At 41.7% G+C, this 17,995-nt stretch overlaps 1 protein-coding gene across 2 annotated transcripts in view; it reads left to right on the forward strand.

The window, feature by feature from the left end:
• The window catches only part of Fbxo15 (F-box protein 15), a 44,923-nt gene that overhangs the window by 23,221 nt on the left and 3,707 nt on the right, over window positions 1-17,995 (forward strand). For both annotated transcript variants that reach the window (XM_021214788.1, XM_029546983.1), the window contains exons 2-8: window positions 224-328; window positions 1,170-1,274; window positions 2,818-3,060; window positions 3,576-3,785; window positions 6,485-6,611; window positions 9,264-9,346; window positions 10,812-10,966. In XM_021214788.1, coding sequence (XP_021070447.1) covers window positions 224-328; window positions 1,170-1,274; window positions 2,818-3,060; window positions 3,576-3,785; window positions 6,485-6,611; window positions 9,264-9,346; window positions 10,812-10,966 — 1,028 coding nt within the window. The remainder of the gene's footprint in view (window positions 1-223; window positions 329-1,169; window positions 1,275-2,817; window positions 3,061-3,575; window positions 3,786-6,484; window positions 6,612-9,263; window positions 9,347-10,811; window positions 10,967-17,995) is intronic.

Here is a 17,995-nt window from a genome sequence, read left to right on the forward strand (position 1 = left end):
TTCCTTTCCTTTCCTTTCCTTTCCTTTCCTTTCCTTTCCTTTCCTTTCCTTTCCTTTCCTTTCCTTTCCTTTCCTTTCCTTTCCTTTCCTTTCCCCTTCTCTCTTTATTTTCAGAGATGAAGTTTTTTGTTGCATAATCTTTACAGTTTATTGGTCCTTCAGAATTTTTGGAGAAGGGAAGTATAATTTGCCTCATTTTGTAACTTTAATTTCTCCCTTTTAGTCGTAGAGTTAACTTTGCTAGGGGCTCATCTGACAGGAAGCAGTATGCCAGGCAAGACCAGCACAGTGAGATGCTTTCCTCCAGCAGTTCTATATCTCTGGACAGGTAAATATCCTGCTTCTCATGGAGTGGTGCGCTAAGCATTGGGTTTTTAGAGAAAATTGTAGTGGAGCCTATACCAAGTTGCTTTTGAGCTTCTAAGAATAGGATTGCGTAGGAAGAATGTACAACACAGAGTTTGACAGGAGTCATGAGCTTGTCACTATTATCCTTATGAGACTAAATTTCTAAAGGTGACAAGTATGTTGCATTTTTCCATTTATTAAGTTGTGCTTATTAATTACTCACTTCTCAGTAGACTGGAAAGCCAAAAGAAGGTCACGATTCTTCCGAAAATGAACAGTTCTGTGGGGTCTTACAGTTGAGTAATTTGGAACTCTGTCTCTGTGAGTTCTCTACTGAGACCTTTAGAACCAAAATCCATAGAATCTTCTTTTTTGTGAACTGATGCTAAGATGCCTATAAATGGGTGTTGTGATACCATCCTCTGAGTCTTGCATCATTGGTTTTCTTTTCAATGAAGAGACATTTTACCCTAGGGTGCATACTGTGTCCCCCATCCTCCAGTTCCTGCATTTCAGCAGAGGGTAACACATGTTCATGATGGAGGCATTGAAGCTCTGCCTGTTGATTCATAGTGGGCAGATGTGGTTGACATGCTGAGAGGAGTTCTCTATGCCTTTTGCTCTCTTAATTGGTCTACATGCAATGAGAACTGTAATAACCAGAAAATTACAATCAAGAAATTAATCGAGGATGAGAGAACAGTTTGCCTATTAAGTGAGATGAATGTCTGAAGCCCTCTCTTTAGGATGTGTAGCCAGTTGTATTCTGGGTATTTATAGATTCGATATTGGTTAACTCTTTTAATTTTTCTCTCCCTCAGAATGCCCTCTGAAGTCTTAGTGAAGATACTTTCTTACTTGGATGTGGTGACCTTGGTGTGCATTGCATGTGTGAGCAGACGCTTTTATCATTTGGCGGGTGACAAGTAAGGAGAATCCTGTGTCGTTTATTATATGTGAAAGTGAATAGGCATTTTAGCCATTTTTTAAAAGTAACAATTAATTTTAGTACTATTTCTAGACAAATTTGCATTTATGAATGTAAGAAAGAATATTCTTTGCATGTACTAAAGATAAAGCCTATTACTGCTGGGCGTGGTGGCACACGCCTGTAATCCCAGCACTCGGGAGGCAGAGGCAGGTGGATTTCTGAGTTCGAGGCCAGCCTGGTCTACAGAGTGAGTTCCAGGACAGCCAGGACTGCACAGAGAAACCCTGTCTCGAAAAACAAACAAACAAACAAACAAACAAACAAACAAACGCCTGTTACTATTGGTCTCTAGAGTAAAACTGTAGTCTGATCAGGTGTCCTGGGCTTGATAGACTCATCCATTCACAGAGCCTTTCACCAAGTCCCGGTTTTCTGGGCACATGGCCTGTTCTCTGCAGATCATAGAGAAGTGGTGGTGGTGGGGAACCCTTGTCAAATTTTTCACACTTAGAAAAATGTAAATCCAGTTTGTGAATTTGATTCGCGCTGTGAAAGACTGTATCTTAGTGCTAGAACCTGTTTTCAGTTTCCTCAGGTCTTAGTAATGGTAATTACTACGTTAGTTACATAGTGATCAAACCAGTATGGGCGTGGCTTAATGCATCTCTGATGCTCTGTGTTTGCTTTAAGTGAGGAGCCCACAGTAAATCCTCTGTTTTCAGTTTCCTCAGGTCGTAGTAATGGTAATTACTACGTTAGTTACATAGTGATCAAACCAGTATGGGCGTGGCTTAATGCGTCTCTGATGCTCTGTGTTTGCTTTAAGTGAGGAGCCCACAGTGAATCCTCGGCCCTCACCGAGGCTGTCCTCCACTGTCCTCCCCATCCGGAAAGCATGAGTGTCCGCTCTGATTAGGAAGGGCGCTTCTTACACTAGAGGGTATATGTTTCATCTACATCAGCTAGTGTGTATATGCATATTTGAATGGACCAGTCTAGGCATCTATATAATGGGGAATAAAAACTAACTAACTCCGTTGTCTACTTGGGGTTAACTAAATGAATTAATGTATGTGAATTTCTTAATAATTGAAAGATGTGTGCTTAAGAAAACTTAATTGACTGTTGCTCTTATTTTTTAATGACTTGCAGTATTTTTCCTTTCTGACATTAGTGCACGTACATTGTTAAAAATTTAAAAATATGAATTTTGTCTTGTGGTTTTATGAATGCACATACCCACAATAAACCAGATGCACACTATATAAACTTGTGATTTTTCTACAATTAAACTCCTACTTAGTTATCTTGCAGAAAGACAGTATGGGCTGAGCCTAAGTAACATGGGACTCTTAATTTGACCTGACTCTGGGTGTTTGAGAATAGGGATCTAAAACATCTTGTTTCAGACTAACACATAAAACAATATAAAAACATACATTCATGGAATTGGACTACTTGAAAATTATAAATTATCAATCTCTAAAGTAATATTGCTGCTGTAGCCTCCACACTGATGTTCTATCTTTTTCTTACAGTCTTATTTGGGCCAGGAAGTATTCAGCTGCATTTACATCAAAAAGATCACATTGGAACGCTACTTCAGTGGAGGAAACAGCCAGGAGTGTGAGCTTACTGTCAGTTTGGGATAAAGAAGATGGATACTGGAAGAAAGAATATATTACAAAGCAGATCTCATCCGTGCAAGCAGCCCTCACCCACGATCTTGGTCCTGTCAACCACTACACAGGTCTTCTTTGGAAAACCAAAGAGACCCTCAGGTATGCAGGCTCCTTGAACACTCACCTCAGTGGCTCTTGGACAGAACCACAAAAGCTTCCAGTTTCTAACCAGATGTTATCTCAAGGTGTATTCAGAGAATGCACAGGTTTTTTTATTCAGTTTTGCTGGTCTCAGGAGTGAAACTAAAACTAGGGCCTTACATATGGATACCATAAGCTACACTCCTAGACTGCATGAACACTTTAGATCAGAGGGAACTGTTTTTGATAGTTCTTTATTGTGTGTTTTGGTGTCTTCCATGATCTTGAGTAATGCCAGAGTGTTGACGTGCCATCACGTATGAACTGCTAGTCATAGAGATCTTTAGGGATAGTTTCCTGGGAGGTGAGAAGGTTCGGAAAGCACTGTGGGTAAAATGAAAATGTCAGAGGTAGGCTGAGGATTTTGACTTTATTATGGGAATGACGTGTGAAGTTGCTGTTGTATTTTTATGTGAATGATGTGAAGTTGCTGTTGTGTTGCCGAATTTTCAGCTATTCCTTTCTTTCTCTAGAACATCTGGCTTAGGTTGGACAGTTATCTTAAGAGAGGCCAGTGGGAAAGAACACACCATGAAGCACTCTGACCTTTCCTTAAATGATACCTCTGTCACTGTTTTTTGGCATGACAAAAAATGGCCACATTTAGACACATTGTCCACCCTGGAATTGTATGGCACCATACCAGTTTTTATGGAGCAGTATTATGGCCCTGACACAATTTGGTAAGTTCTGATTGAGTAGCTTGTTGGCGAGGATTCCTGGAACCCCACTGTTAGGTGGCGTATTTTATTAATTTGATTGTATCTTAGAGACCTCCCTGTCCTGCATTGCTCCAAAAGATTGTGGGTGTGTCACACTTAGCTCTAAATTTCTTGAAACTTATAACAGTAATACTGATACTCTGTTAATACTTTGTTAGATGATTTGTGGATTTTCTACCTGTTTCTACTATTTTAACCAATGATATATAGTTAGCATATTCTTGGTGCTGGAGAGGTGACTCAGGTTAAGAGCATCTTCTGCTCTTCCAGACATTCTGAGTTCAATTCCCAGCAACCTGATGGTGGCTCATAACCATCTATAAATGAGTTCTGTTTCCCTCTTCTGGCTTGCAGGCATACATGCAGGCAGAATGCTGTATATATAATAAGAAAAAGTAGCATATTCTTAATTATACACTAGTTATAATACTTCCTAAATACAACTGTCAGATATTTTTGTGATTATTTTCCCAGACTAGATTACTAAGTGTACTGGCTAGTTTTGTGTCAAATTGACACAGGCTGGAGTTAAGAGAGAAAGGAGCTTCAGCTGGGGAAATGCCTCCACGAGATCCAGCTGTAAGGTCCCCTTGTGGGTGGTGCCATCTCTGGGCTGGTAGTCTTAGTTCTATAAGAGAGCAGGCTGAGCAAGCCAGGGGAAGCAAGCCAGTAAGAAACATCCCTCCATGACCTCTGCATCAGCTCCTGCTTCCTGACCTGCTTGAGTTCCAGTCCTGACTTCCTTTGGTGATGAACAGCAGTGTGGAAGTGTAAGCCAATAATCCCTTTCCTCCCCAACTTGCTTCTTGGTCATGTTTGTGCAGGAATAGAAACCCTGACTAAGACACTAAGTATATTTTGACTGTTACTTTAAGTGATTTTCATTTGGGTAAATCTGAAATTTGTATCTGAAATGATGAACACCAAGGCTTTCTACTATAGTTGTGTACAGTAGGAGAAGCCAAATGCACTGTTTTGACAGGGTGGTATTTATATGGTATGTCATGACTATTGTTTATAGATACAGGCACTGATTAGTTAACACTAATTAAACAATCTTGAAAGACTGGTTAAAGATGTGTTATGTTGAAATGTAGAGCTCACTTTAAGTATGTGTGTTCCCAGAAATTGCCACAAGAATACTGGATACAACATGGTAATGGAAAGCTGAAATTCACCGAGGAAAATTCGTACAGTGTAACTTATTTTCATTTAAGCTGTGGAGCAGTCTTTGACTAGCAGTGATAAACAGACTGAAAGTTTGTTTCAGGAACCTTCCCCTGGAGTCTGTGGGCTGTGGATTTCATCCTGAGGGGAGACCCTCACCTGCATCTTTGTCACGGACAGAAGCTTACTTAAGCCCTTATTGCATTTCTTTCTTTCTTTTTTTTTTTTTGGTTTTTTGAGACAGGGTTTCTCTGTATAGCCCTGGCTGTCCTGNAACTCACTTTGTAGACGAGGCTGGCCTCGAACTCAGAAATCCGCCTGCCTCTGCCTCCCGAGTGCTGGGATTAAAGGCCTGCGCCACCAGGCCCGGCCCTTATTGCATTTCTGACATGTTATTATTAGTCCATGCACCCCGTGCTGTCCATGTTTGTGGGGATCGTTGTTTCAGCCTCAGGCTCTCATTGCTGTAGGGTGTGTGTCCCCAGAGCCTGTTTAATATTTCCATAACCAACATAATAAGAACGTGTTTGCAGCTTTGGTACATTGACGATGAAGCAAAGAGGCCTACCCAGCTCCCTCTTTCCTTGTTAGCCACGATAGTGACAGAGACTGTCAGCTACTGAGTGTCTGTTAGACGTGCTCTCATCGAGTTTGAGCGGGCATCCTCATATGTTGGGACCCAGTCTGGGATGGTTGTGAAGTCATTGTCAGTTGGAGCTATGGTTTCCTGTTGGGTTTTCTTGAGGTTATACTTGTGCCATTGATTGGCCCTGTGCTCATCGTTGCCCAGGCATGTCCTGTAGGTGCTGAGTCTATTTTTAGTTAATAATATGTCTTAAACTTCTCAACAACCAGCTCTGTCACCTCACCATTGTCAGCATAAAAGTTCCTTCTGACTGGTTCTGAGGATCCTGTCGCATGAGAGCTGCAGCGCCTTAGGTGGCCCTGCTGTGTTTTACTTGATACCTGGAGGCTTATCCCCCACTGTCCAGAGTGGACTAGATCCAGTGTCCTAGCACCTGAGGGACTCTGGGGCTGACCACAGATCTCATCTCCTTTCTCCTTTCTTGAGCAACCTCTGCATGTGTTGTCTGCCATGCCTTGTACATCTAGCTAATGTGCCCTCTGCATGGCTTCTTCCAAGCCTTTCTGGAACATGGTGAAGGTGTCTCCTATACAGTATTTACTCTTGGGCACGACAACACTCATGATTCTGACTTAAATTATTTTCTAATATTTCCAGTTCTCACTGTCTCTCAGCTTTACAAACATTGGAAAGAAAGCTACATTTGCTCTCAGAGGAAGGGGAAGAAAATCCGTTGAAGGGTTATAAATTTTGTGTTTATAGAATTTATAATCATTCCACTTGGTTTGAACATTTTAGTGTGTATAAATTGCCCTTCAAAAGCATTTTTAGTTATGCTAATGTGACTTGACAACAAGACATTGGAAAGTTAACATCTTTCTCTTCTCTCTTGGCATGCTGTCCAAAGTCCACGATGGCTGTCTTTAATTGAAAAGTATGATTTGAGTAATTTAAGCAAGACTACTATGATTGGCTGCGACAGACATGTTCAGCTTTTCTGTGTAAATCCTGGCCTCCTGGTGGGGCTGTGGCAGGTAAGATGGAGTTCATATTGTCATTTCCCCTTCACAGCCCCATGTTTGCACACTGCATATCAGACTGAATGTAGACTCCTGGAACAGTTCAGTAGCTGTGTCTTTCTGTGTTGTTGTGTTCCCTGCTGATATGGATGGCAGGCGCCTTATACCTTTCAGTTTCTACCCAGTGTCTTTCTTTAATGTCAGGGTACCTTGCCACTTTCCCTCCCAGTCAGCTTATGAGCTACTGTTCCTTTCAAATCTTCTTCCAGAGTCTCTAATAGTGAAGGTTGCTAAGAAACTTTGTGCCTTGTGGAGTGAGACACAGGGTCTATCCTTCGGGAGCACATGCCTCTCGCAGCCCTCCCAGATCCAGTCCCTCCTTCCTCTCTTGCCCCCTGCCACTCTCAACCTGACACCTCCTATTACTATTAAAGTTGTGTATGCACATGTCTATGTGTATGCACAAGCATGTAATACAGCCCACTGAGTTCACTTGTTGTTGGTATGTATATAATTATTGGATATCCAATGAAGGGGCTCAACCCTGGGAAAGGTATAATTCTCCATCTCACAGCACACATTAATTAATTGTTTATGGTTCTTTGTCTAGTCATAGAACCCCAGGACAATTTCCCACTTTCATGTTAGCATTTCTGTTGGTCTTGTTGTTTGGTCTTGTTTATGCAGCCATTTCTAAGCCTGTTTGACAGCAGATTTCCTGGTGTTCTGACATAGAATCTTTATGCCTCCTCTTCTGCAGTGTTCCCTGAGCTGTAGATGCTAGATTCATCATGTAGATGAATCCATTGGGGCTGAGCTCCAAGCAACCTGTTGATTTCCCTGATTGTGTCCAGTTCCAGATTTCTGTCTACATTTGCTGTAAAGAGAGGCTTCTTTGATAGTAGCTGTGCTTATTGTGGTTTAAGGATAAGATTTAGATAGAATACAGTAAGGAAGTTTTAGCAAAGTGATAGCAGTAGATTCCAAGTAGATTCCAGTAGGTCCAAGACCTCACTAGTCCTAGGAAGTTGGCTAGGTTTCTGGCCTTAGGGTGATTTTCCTCTTGTGGAGTCTGCTCTAAGTTCAGTTACAGTTGCCACCCAGCATGTGAGCATCCCATGTGTGTACCTTTAAAGATATCTTACTGTGCTGGCCATTGTTGTGGTTTATAGGCATAGCATCTCTTCCTTGGCAGTTTGTATAGTATTTTCTGATACCACAGAAGATAAACCACAGGAAAGAGGCTTTCAGAACAGATCCAGTATAAATCATTTGAGCCCATCCGAGCTGTGTGTTCTAGGTACGCAGTGTCTTCAGCAATGGGGATTTACCTTCAACATTTGAGAGGCAACCAAAGGGAGCCCCAATAGTCTTTGTTTTGGGAGTCACATAGACTTAGACCCGGACCAGTCATTCAAAAGAAGGTTATATTCCAAAAAAAATTATATTCTGTATAGTCAATGACCAGCAGGGCAGTGTGGTGTACATCTGCATCCACATTTAGCATTGTGACTTTGGCTCTTGACTCTTTTATGAGAGCATTTCACAGATTGGTTGAGAGTAGTTGTGTACTCCTATGTACAGCGACTGTTTTCTGCAGCACCATCTTTTTGTCCTTTGTAGCATGTGGTAGTCATTTCTTTCCTTTTTTACTCTCTGCGTGTGTGACTTGGGTGAAGCAGCACTGGTTCATCCTGGCTGGTCTGATTTGCTTGGAGAGTAGCACCTTCAGGGGTGGCTGTGGTTGTCAGCATCAGTTCCCTACAGTCATACTTCTGCCATTTAACCTGGTGGCCAAAGTGAAGAAGCCAAAGTCTAGTCCTTTCCACTGCGTCTTCCAAACCGTGCAGTGATCTGCAAGCAAGCATTGTGATCTCTGTGGCTGTGAAAAGCACCAGGACCAAACACATCTTAGACCTCAGGACCTTTCCAGGCCACAGTACATCGCTGAGCAAAGGTAGGGCAGGAAGCCAGGTCACCTACAACTCGATGGCCTGAACTGTGGAGGAAGGCTGCTTGCTGCTCAGCTAGCCAGCATAGACTGTCCAGAACCTCAAGTCAAGGGATTCTAGACCCTCCCCCATCAATTACCAATCAAGAAAATGTCCCACTGACAGGCTCACAGGCCAGGCAGATCCAGGCAGTCCCTCTGTTGGGATGTCGATAGCTGAAGCTAACTAGGGGAAACATTATCTTGTGTAATGCTCAGTGTTTGAAATTTATCAGACATCTGTAGGGTCCACATCTTTCAAAAAAGGGTGAGATAGCCTGAATTCGTCTGCCCCACCTCTATCAAGCTCTCTCTCTCTCTCTCTCTCTCTCTCTCTCTCTCTCTCTCTCTCTCTCTCTCTCTCTCCCCCTCTCCCCCATGCACACACACACATTACATCCGCACACACACACACAAACTACTTATGTGTGCATATGTATATACACGTGTATATATTCATATAGTAACATGCCAATCATTGTGGAGAATAGAGCATTTTGCTATTTCACAAGTGCTAGGACATTAGTTCTTGGAACTGCATGTTTTGCATTGGGTGAGGGATGGTCCAGTTCTTATACTCAGTAATGATGCGTGTATCTTTAAGCTGGGATTTTCATGTTGAACATCTGAAAAATTAAAATACTGCTATTAAAAATTATGTTCTTTTAAATTTTCAGAAGAATGGTGGAATAGCTTTTATCATGGCAAATCTTCATTTCCATTTCCTTGTGGAGAGAAGCACATTGGGCTCAGACACTATGTATGTATCTGTATGTGGGTGAATTTTATTTTTGTGTGGTTGGTATAGGGTTAGAAGTCAGTTCCATCTTAATATTATCTCTATAGCCAAAAAGCATTTTATAGCCAGTAGGTACAAGACAACAGATATAATCTTTTTCTTCTTTTGTTTTGTTTTTTGTTGTTTTTTTTTGTTTTTTAACAGATATAATCTTAACCATTGCTAAATAATTACATTATTTATGAATATGTATTTGCTTGATTTATTCTAGTTTAAGGATTTCATTCCTGGTAGAATATTATTATAGAGTTGGGGGTGATTTGTTCTATTAGCATGGTGACACTCTTCATATTTGAAGTTCTCATATTTCATGTGAAGTTTTGAACTTTGAAAAGTGCAGACCTTTGGCCCTCTGGTTGACTCTGTTCCTGTGGGTGTCTTCTAATATATTAGCATGTTTTTAGGCTCCCCACAGCTTTTCCCTTTGTCCTTGTCCCTGCCTTAGTCATTTTTGTTAATATCTGAAAAGCTCCTGGATGTTTCCTTCAAGTATGTTGCCTTCCATGGTGAGGCTTTTCTTACTGAAACAATTGATTTATTTATTGTTTATTTATTTTTACTTGTTCACTTTCTATCCCAACCACTGTCCCCCTCCCAACCACCTCCTCCCACAGTTATTTCCCCCATCTCCCCTCCCTTTTTCTGAAGAGGTGGGGGCCCCCATATATAAGTATTCCCCTACCCTGGCACTGAGGCCAGACAAGGCAGCCCAGCTAGAAGAACATAAGCCCACAGACAGGCAACAGCTTTTGGGGTAGCCTTCCCCCATTACAGATCCACATGCAGACCAAGCTGCACATTTGCTACATATGTGCAGGGAGGCCTAGGTCCAGTCTGTACGTACTCTTTGATTGGTGGCTCAGTCCCTGAGATGTTCAAGTGTTAAGGTTAGTTGACTCTGTTAGTCTTCCTGTGGAGTTCTTATCCCCTCTGGGGCACCTCACCCTTTAGCTGGAGTTTTGCCTTAGTCTCTGCTGTGTAGTTTTGTGTTGATTCATCTCTTGATGGGTGCCCCTGTTTTGGGCTACTGAAGACAGTGTTCTTTGTAGAGAACTACTGTCTCAGGGTCAATCTCATAGTCACTGTGGTGGTCTTTGGTTACCCATGGAACTCTGCCTATGTACCAGTTTTTGTCGAAGTTGGTGAGGGATTCATGTCATTTGTGGGAAGTAGTGTTTTGGATAGATAAGTTTTAGTAGTATTTTCTTTTTTGTTTTTTTTCGAGACAGGGTTTCTCTGTATAGCCCTGGCTGTCCTGGAACTCACTTTGTAGACCAGGCTAGCCTTGAACTCAGAAATCCGCCTGCCTCTGCCTCCAGAGTACTGGGATAAAAGGCATGCGCCACCACGCCTTAATAGTATTTTCTAGCCAAATATTTTACCTGTGGTTTTGACAGATTTGTCCACATTTTGTTTTGCCTTTCAGTCCCTATGCATTGCCTCCCTATACTGCATTTGTGCATGACGACCCAGAAGTGATGAGCATTTCTGGACACGAGGGCTATCAGCTGCATATCGACATTCATGGCAGTAGGACTTACTTCCTGTGTAGCACCTTCCACAATCTCTTCTCCAGGAAAGGTAAAGAAAGCTAAGCCAACTTGTTCCAGGTTAAGAATTATCCTTCCAGTTTATAATCTGCCAGTCCTGCTATGTTCCCTGACCCTACTCGTTGCACGAGACTTGTGAAGTACAGACAGTCTCTTTCACTCTCTGCAACCTCTAGAGGGAGGCTCGGTCAGCTCATCTTTTCTGATATTTACTTCCAAATCTCCCCTTCGATTCCCAGGAATTTGATAAATGTGGTCACAGGGTGAATGTCACAGCTAGAATCCAGTTTTACTCATGTTTGCACTGCCTCAGAGCTTGCCATTTGCCATGTTTTCAAAACTAGAAAAAAGGCTGGGCAAACTCAAGAATGCACGCCCTGCCCTGTGCTTTGGGAGTGTTTTATGATGTCTTAACACCTAGGGTACATATGCTTGAGTGCAAGTTTAACATTGTTGGTGAGTGTATTTTATAGGGAAAATGTAACTTCAAGATGCTATGTCAGGTGGTCCTGCTAGTAATGCTAGGAGGGTTATTCTACTTCTTCACAGCTAAGGCATGCTTTTTTCAAACATGATTGCCCATAATCCTCTTGCACCAGGTGGGCTTGATTGCTACTAATGATCCTTGTCCAAATCAGACTTTAGATATAATCATCTGCAAAGGAGATACATTAACTGCCCCCCTTTTGTATTTGAATCCCTTTTCTCTTATTACTGTGTGACTAATACTTTGAGTACTATATTGAGTTGGAGCCGAGAGAGTGAATGAACATGGTTGTGGTTAGAGGTTGGGTCTGTCATGTTGATGTGTGCTTTGTCCAGTTATTTCTTTTTTTTTACTTAAAGGCTGTTAGTTTTTGCATCTATTGGGATGATCATAATCATCCGCCCTATATGTTTGAGTCCAATTTGAGTGATTGAGACTGGTGCCTTGTAAGGGGTGCTTCTCATATCTCAGGAAGAAGAGGAATGACTTGCTACCAAAGAGGGTGATGCTGCAGTTTAATGACAATGCTAGACCACAGCAGTAGGGTAGCAAGGGTTTCAGGAACATTCTATGGAGGAAAATTCTGCCTTCCAGGCAGGCCCCCAAATGCCATCAAGCTTGTTTCTCAGGCAGCCTTGCAGATCCAGTGCAGCCACTCTGGTTGTGCTCTGGCTTTCTCATTTTCTTTTTTCTTACAGCCTACAGATGGGTAGAGCCCGTTAACTGCTTCACATATGTCTTGCTCTTTGGAAGGAGGCAGCCCCACAGAGTCATCACTGCTTCTTTCCATGTACAGTTTCTTCACAATCTGCATGTAGTTCCTGTGGGTCTCTTTCATCTCACTTTCTCACAGGAAGGAAAACATCAGGCTTATACAGATGACCAATCATTTTATAACATTTGTTTCTGTAACATTAATTGCATTTTAAATTTTTACAGCTTTAGAAATGTGATAGTATTAATACAGAGAGGTCCAATATTGCCTCTATTACAGAATCTGTTTATAATTCCTTTTTCTTATTTGTGATGCCCTTACATGTGTCTGGCTACTGCTGATTATAGTCAGTCGACTAGGAACTAGGACTGTCTGGGGGAATACTCATGATGAGTTGCAAAGGAGAGGGCTCCCACTTTCCATTATTTTAAACAAGTGCAGCACATATAGCTTTCTCATTTATGCACTGGCTATACCTGATTAGGCTGGAGTTGCTAGTGATCACATACATCTATGGGTACTTAATCTAGCTGCTCTTCTTACTCATGACATTATGTGTTCCTGATGTGGAATCTGCAGTTATTAGCTAATCACTTTCTTGATTCCATAAGGCTACCACAAATGTGCACAGGTGCAGAGGTGAAGTTCCCATCTGTACTTGAGCCTGCATCATCCCAGAGGGAGCAAACATGTGGCTACATAACCACTGGTGTCTGTTTGCATTTTAATAGTATGCAGTTTAGGGTCTGCTTCTCTCTGTGTATGTGGGTGGAGAGGAGGTGGGGAGGAAAGTTATTGGTTTCCTAGGTGTGAGTCTGTTGTGCTGATATGCTACAGTAACATTCAGTCTAGCTCCATACAGGGTGACTAAGCCCTATCAGTAATGAGGTTGTTACAACCTGCAGGAGCTGAAGTTAGTGTGGGGAAATGTGGAATTAGATAGTTTGCCTTTTGAAGAGTCAGCAGAGGGAGCTGTTGCCATCAGGGTGCATAGCGTTTTCACAAGTATGAGTGTCCTTTGAAAATCAATCTCTCTCTCTCTCTCTCTCTCTCTCTCTCTCTCTCTCTCTCTCTCTCTCTCTCTCTCTTGTTTTTTTTAGAGGAGAAAGAGTTTATTTTAGTTCACAACTCCAGATTACAGTTTCCATTGTATCAGGAAAATTAAATTAAAGGAGGGACACTTGGTACCGCGTGGTATATTTAGTAAATTTCAGCTATGTCATTGAAGTTTGAGATGACAGAACTTTATCCCTATTGAAACTTTGTCCCTACCAAGGATGACATGTTTTTTTCATCATGTCCCTAGAATTTAGGTTACTCCTCGTTTGTCCTTAGTGAGACATGAGAAACCTGGCCTGACAGCCTCAGTGAAATAGCATGGGGTTAAATCATCAAGGCCAACTTGTCAGGTCTCGCATTAACATAGTGTTGGATTTAAGGATGAATCAGGCACAGGAATAGACAAGATTTTCTTGCAAATAAGCGGTGAGGCCAGAGCTTGCTGAGCCAAGTACTTAAACACACTGCATGCTCAGAGGGTGGTTCCCATAGCTCTCTGAATAGGAGAAAATGGGGCAAAATGAGGCAAAGGAGAAATATGAGGCAGTCTTGATGTAGCCCGTTCAGTATCTAGATAACAGCCTGAGTGTGGTCATTTTGTATGGCCATTTCTGGTATTCTCTCTTTGAGTAAAGATCATGTGTTCATCCACAAATCAACTGCAACATTTGGAACCTTTGAAGGGGTTAGGATGTTGCTTAGTGGTAGAGCACTTGCCTAGGATAAGCCCTAAGGCTCTATTTTCACCAGCACAGTGGACAGCTAGGTAGGTAGGTAACTATGTAAATGAGCAAGTCCTTTTGGAAAAATGCATAGAGGGATAGGTGCAGAAGTTGGGTATGTAAATTTAATGAGTTACTAGAAACTTACATGAAGTGGTCCAAGCTTTAGATAATATAATAATCAGGGAGTCAGGACAATTTAAGAAATATACTGTTACCATGACATTTGAGGCCCTTGTGTGACCCTTGCTACTGTTCTCTGCTTTTCCTTCTGCCAGAGGCAGCCACCAATGCAGAGGATAAAGGAATGTATACTTATTTGATCCTCATATCAAGCTAATTATTACCAATTTTCAGAAGCAGAAGGAGAAAGGTTTTGCACAGTATGGTATATTCAGTCTTTTATCAGTATTGAGAGGAGTAGTTAGGGGAAAGAAGAGAGAAGTGATTTTAATAGCACAGCTGTCCCAGACTTTGATTTTTAAGAAAGTATGCTTCACTTTTTAGAGCATTTTTAAGGTCTGTAATAAAACTGAGAAGGTAATACAGAACTAACCCACACCTTTAGCTACAGCTGACGACCACACATCAACATGGTATTATTGCCCAAAGACTAGTCTACAGTAGAGCCACTCTGATTGCTCCGGTAAATGTCTCAGAGCAGCCCGTACAGAGCAGCCCTCACATAGCAGCCAGCACTGGACCTTGACAACACCTTGGCCACGGTGGACATTGCAGAGGAGCTTGAGGTCCTCCATGCTGCCCCTCTATGCTGAACTATTGACTTGTGATGGATTCTGAGTGAGGATAGTCTACCCACTCCTGAGCCCAGCAGGCTCTAATGCATAGTTGGAAATCTATAGAGACATGTTTGGTCCTGGTGGATAACAAAACAAAGACACAAGGAGGAAGGGGAAATGGGACCAGAGAGGGAAATATGGGAAGGATGGTGGTGAGAACAATGTACTATAGACATTTATGGAGTTGTCTGAGAACAAACATAGTCAATGAAAATTGCCCACTGTCTGCCAGAATAGCTGTAGCATTGTGAATCTCCATAGACAACAAGTGATTCTTGTTGCCCAGGCCTTTGGCCTCATTCGGTGGTATTCTTTCTGAGTGTTTGCAGCCTCTGCATGGATATCATTAGTGAGGGTACTTTTAGCTATAGATTGGATCTGGTATAATCCCTATATGTTAGCTTGATTAGGCTGTTGATGTAGATCATGACAGAAGTGGATCCAGTGGGAGGTCTTGCATCCACTATAGATATGTCCTTGGTATAATGCGATAGCCATCTGTCCCCCTTCTGGCCATGAGTAGTTTTTCTGTGCTATGTGCTTCTGTTAGGATGCGCTACCTTCCCATGGGCCAATTGGAACCTTCAACATTATTAGTCAAAATGAACCCTTTTCTTAAACCATTGTTTCACATATTAGTTACATTGATAGACTCCAGTATGTTTAATGTTTAATTTCTTACTGCATTATCCCAGACTCCAGCACACACTCCTTTAAGTCTGCAATGAGAAGTCCCCTTGTCTTTTTCTCAGACCCTAGGGGAATGCTTTAACTATCACTGTTAGTTTTCCTTATTGGCCTATTGATAATGTAGAAGGTCTTGAGTTCAAATCCCAGCAACCAGATGGTGGCTCACAGCCATCCATAATGATATCTGACACCCTCTGAAGACAGCTACACTATATACATATAATAATAAATAAATCTTAAAAAAAAATCCTTCACAGGGGCGTCAAGCTCCTTTCATTTTACCCCACGATCCATCACACCACCTTACTGGAAAACGGTTTTCTACTGATCCCTTGATTATCTCTCATTTAGAACACTGTTTTCGGTGTTGCTGTTATGAATGAATAAACTCTTTGAAATAGTGTTTGCTTTTTCTTTCTTTTTGTTAAGTATTTACATAGTTATTGTGACATTTACATTAAACACCACAGACAACTTTAGAGAATTCAAAGAGGTTATCAAAATTACAAATTCTCTTTTTTTCTTGTACCAAGAGTAGACTCCACAACAGCTAAGAGTGAATTCTTTTGAAGTGTTTTTCCTTTGTAGATCTTGTGCATATATCATATTATCTTATTTTTGTGGCTATGATCCTAAAAATAGGTAGGTTTTTTTTTTTTATCTCCTGTCCCTGATATTAATTGCTTGCTATATTTCTAGGTCAAGTTGTACTCAGTAAGCATTTTTATCATGACATGTGAGGTACTGGAAGCAGTGTTGTCTTTTCTGGGTGGCGATTATTTAGAAAGCTTAGAGTGGGCACTGCACTATGGCGTCTTCATCAGGAGCACACAGTACATTTTTCCTGTTCTGTACTTCTAATGACGAATGAGATGTGAGCTTTGCGAGTGATTGGCTTATGGGAGAGCTCACCCAGAGGAGGCAGACACTAGCTATTGAGCACAGCTCTTCAGTGTGTATGGCCTGTTGCAAAATTACCAATAAGATCAAAATGGCATTAAGAGCATTAAGCACAGGATGTATCCCCCAAAGACCTGGCAGCCACACCCATGATGCTGGTAATGAGCACCAGTTCCGAGGTCTGCTTTAGCTGCTGGTCCAGATTTAACTCCAGCCTTTCATTTGCTCTTTCTGGTGACTTAAGTTCTTTAAACCCTATTTGTTATCAAGGAAATTTGTTTCAATATGATATTTTAGATAGTAAGATATTTTATAAGGCAGTTATGGTGACAGGATGTCCTATCTAAAAATATTTTAGAGACTCAAGTATAAAATTTGTAATTTTTCTCCATGGTGTGAGTTTACTTGTTGATGTCCAGTGTGTTGGACTTAGAGCTTCTCTTGCCTTGGATCGCACGACACTCCTTATTGCTCACACTTTCTCTGTAGCATTGGCCTTGACTTAGCCTCTCCCCCAGGACTGTGACACAGTTGCGATCAGGAATCTTTGAGTCAGTTTCTAGTTTCCCTTTGTTTTGAATAAGGTTTTCATACAGGGTTCAGCATCTCCCTCCCCCACACTGACCCCTGTGCCCTCCTGAGCATCCTGCACCCCTCTGCTAGCACACCTTCACTTGTCTGCCTCAGCCTTTCTCTTACCTTTTCTGTTTCAGAGGAAACGATGTATGTCCTACTTCTTTCCAAAATGAACTTTCCAGTTTCTGCTCCTATATATAGCCACTCTCGCCTGCTTGAGACCTTTATTTAGCCATTTTCCTCTTGTCTCTTTCATTGCCACAAATCAGCTTCTCTATCGGCGCCCCTTAAGAATTTGTCAAAAAAAATTTTGTAAAAAACATCAACTGTGCTATGTAATTTTTTTTATAGTATTACAAGGTTTTATTAAAAGCTACAAAATCCACAATCTACCATATAAAAGTGTTGGATTGTTCAGAGGTGCTTTGATGCAAGCACATTGCTGTGTCTGGCCGGAGTGTCTCCTGTCCTGACTTGTCAGCTTTCTTCCCTGGCCGTCAAGCCCCAGGTTGACCCCTGAGGTTCCTTTCACATTTCTGAGAGTCTCAGTCCATCTCCTTGGTTGCTGTGCCATGACCCATTGCGCATCCCCATGAAGAGGATTGTTGATTGCCAAGTGTTACTTCTCTTACCCTGCTGCCCCACCATATTGACTTTTTGCAGTTGTGAACATATAAAAATATCATAAGCAGGAGCAGAAGAGGACTATACCTGGGTATTATTTTCCCTTCTGAGGGAAAACTTGTCCAGAAAAATTATACTCAGGGGGACTAGGATGATATGGAATTGGACCTATGCCATTGAAAATAGAAATGGAGAGGTAGGGAGATGCTAGCTGGAACCCTTAAGCATAGCAAGCTCCACACTATTGAACTAACCAATGGTAAGTACACATTATTATTCCCTTTAACCTGCAATTGATTGTCCTGCTACATGTCTGTGTGTCTTTCTATGTGGGCCTAGTTAATAGGACATCACATACTGACTGACAGCAGGTTTGACTGTCACTGTCATGTCACTGTGTCAGCTGGTACAGAGTGAAACTTGTCTTTTTGTGGTACAACCTCGTAACAAAAAGGACCAGGAGGGACCATTCCTGATCCTACTGTGT

Source organism: Mus pahari, chromosome 15 (genome assembly GCF_900095145.1).
Source record: "Mus pahari chromosome 15, PAHARI_EIJ_v1.1, whole genome shotgun sequence".
NCBI lineage: Eukaryota > Metazoa > Chordata > Mammalia > Rodentia > Muridae > Mus > Mus pahari.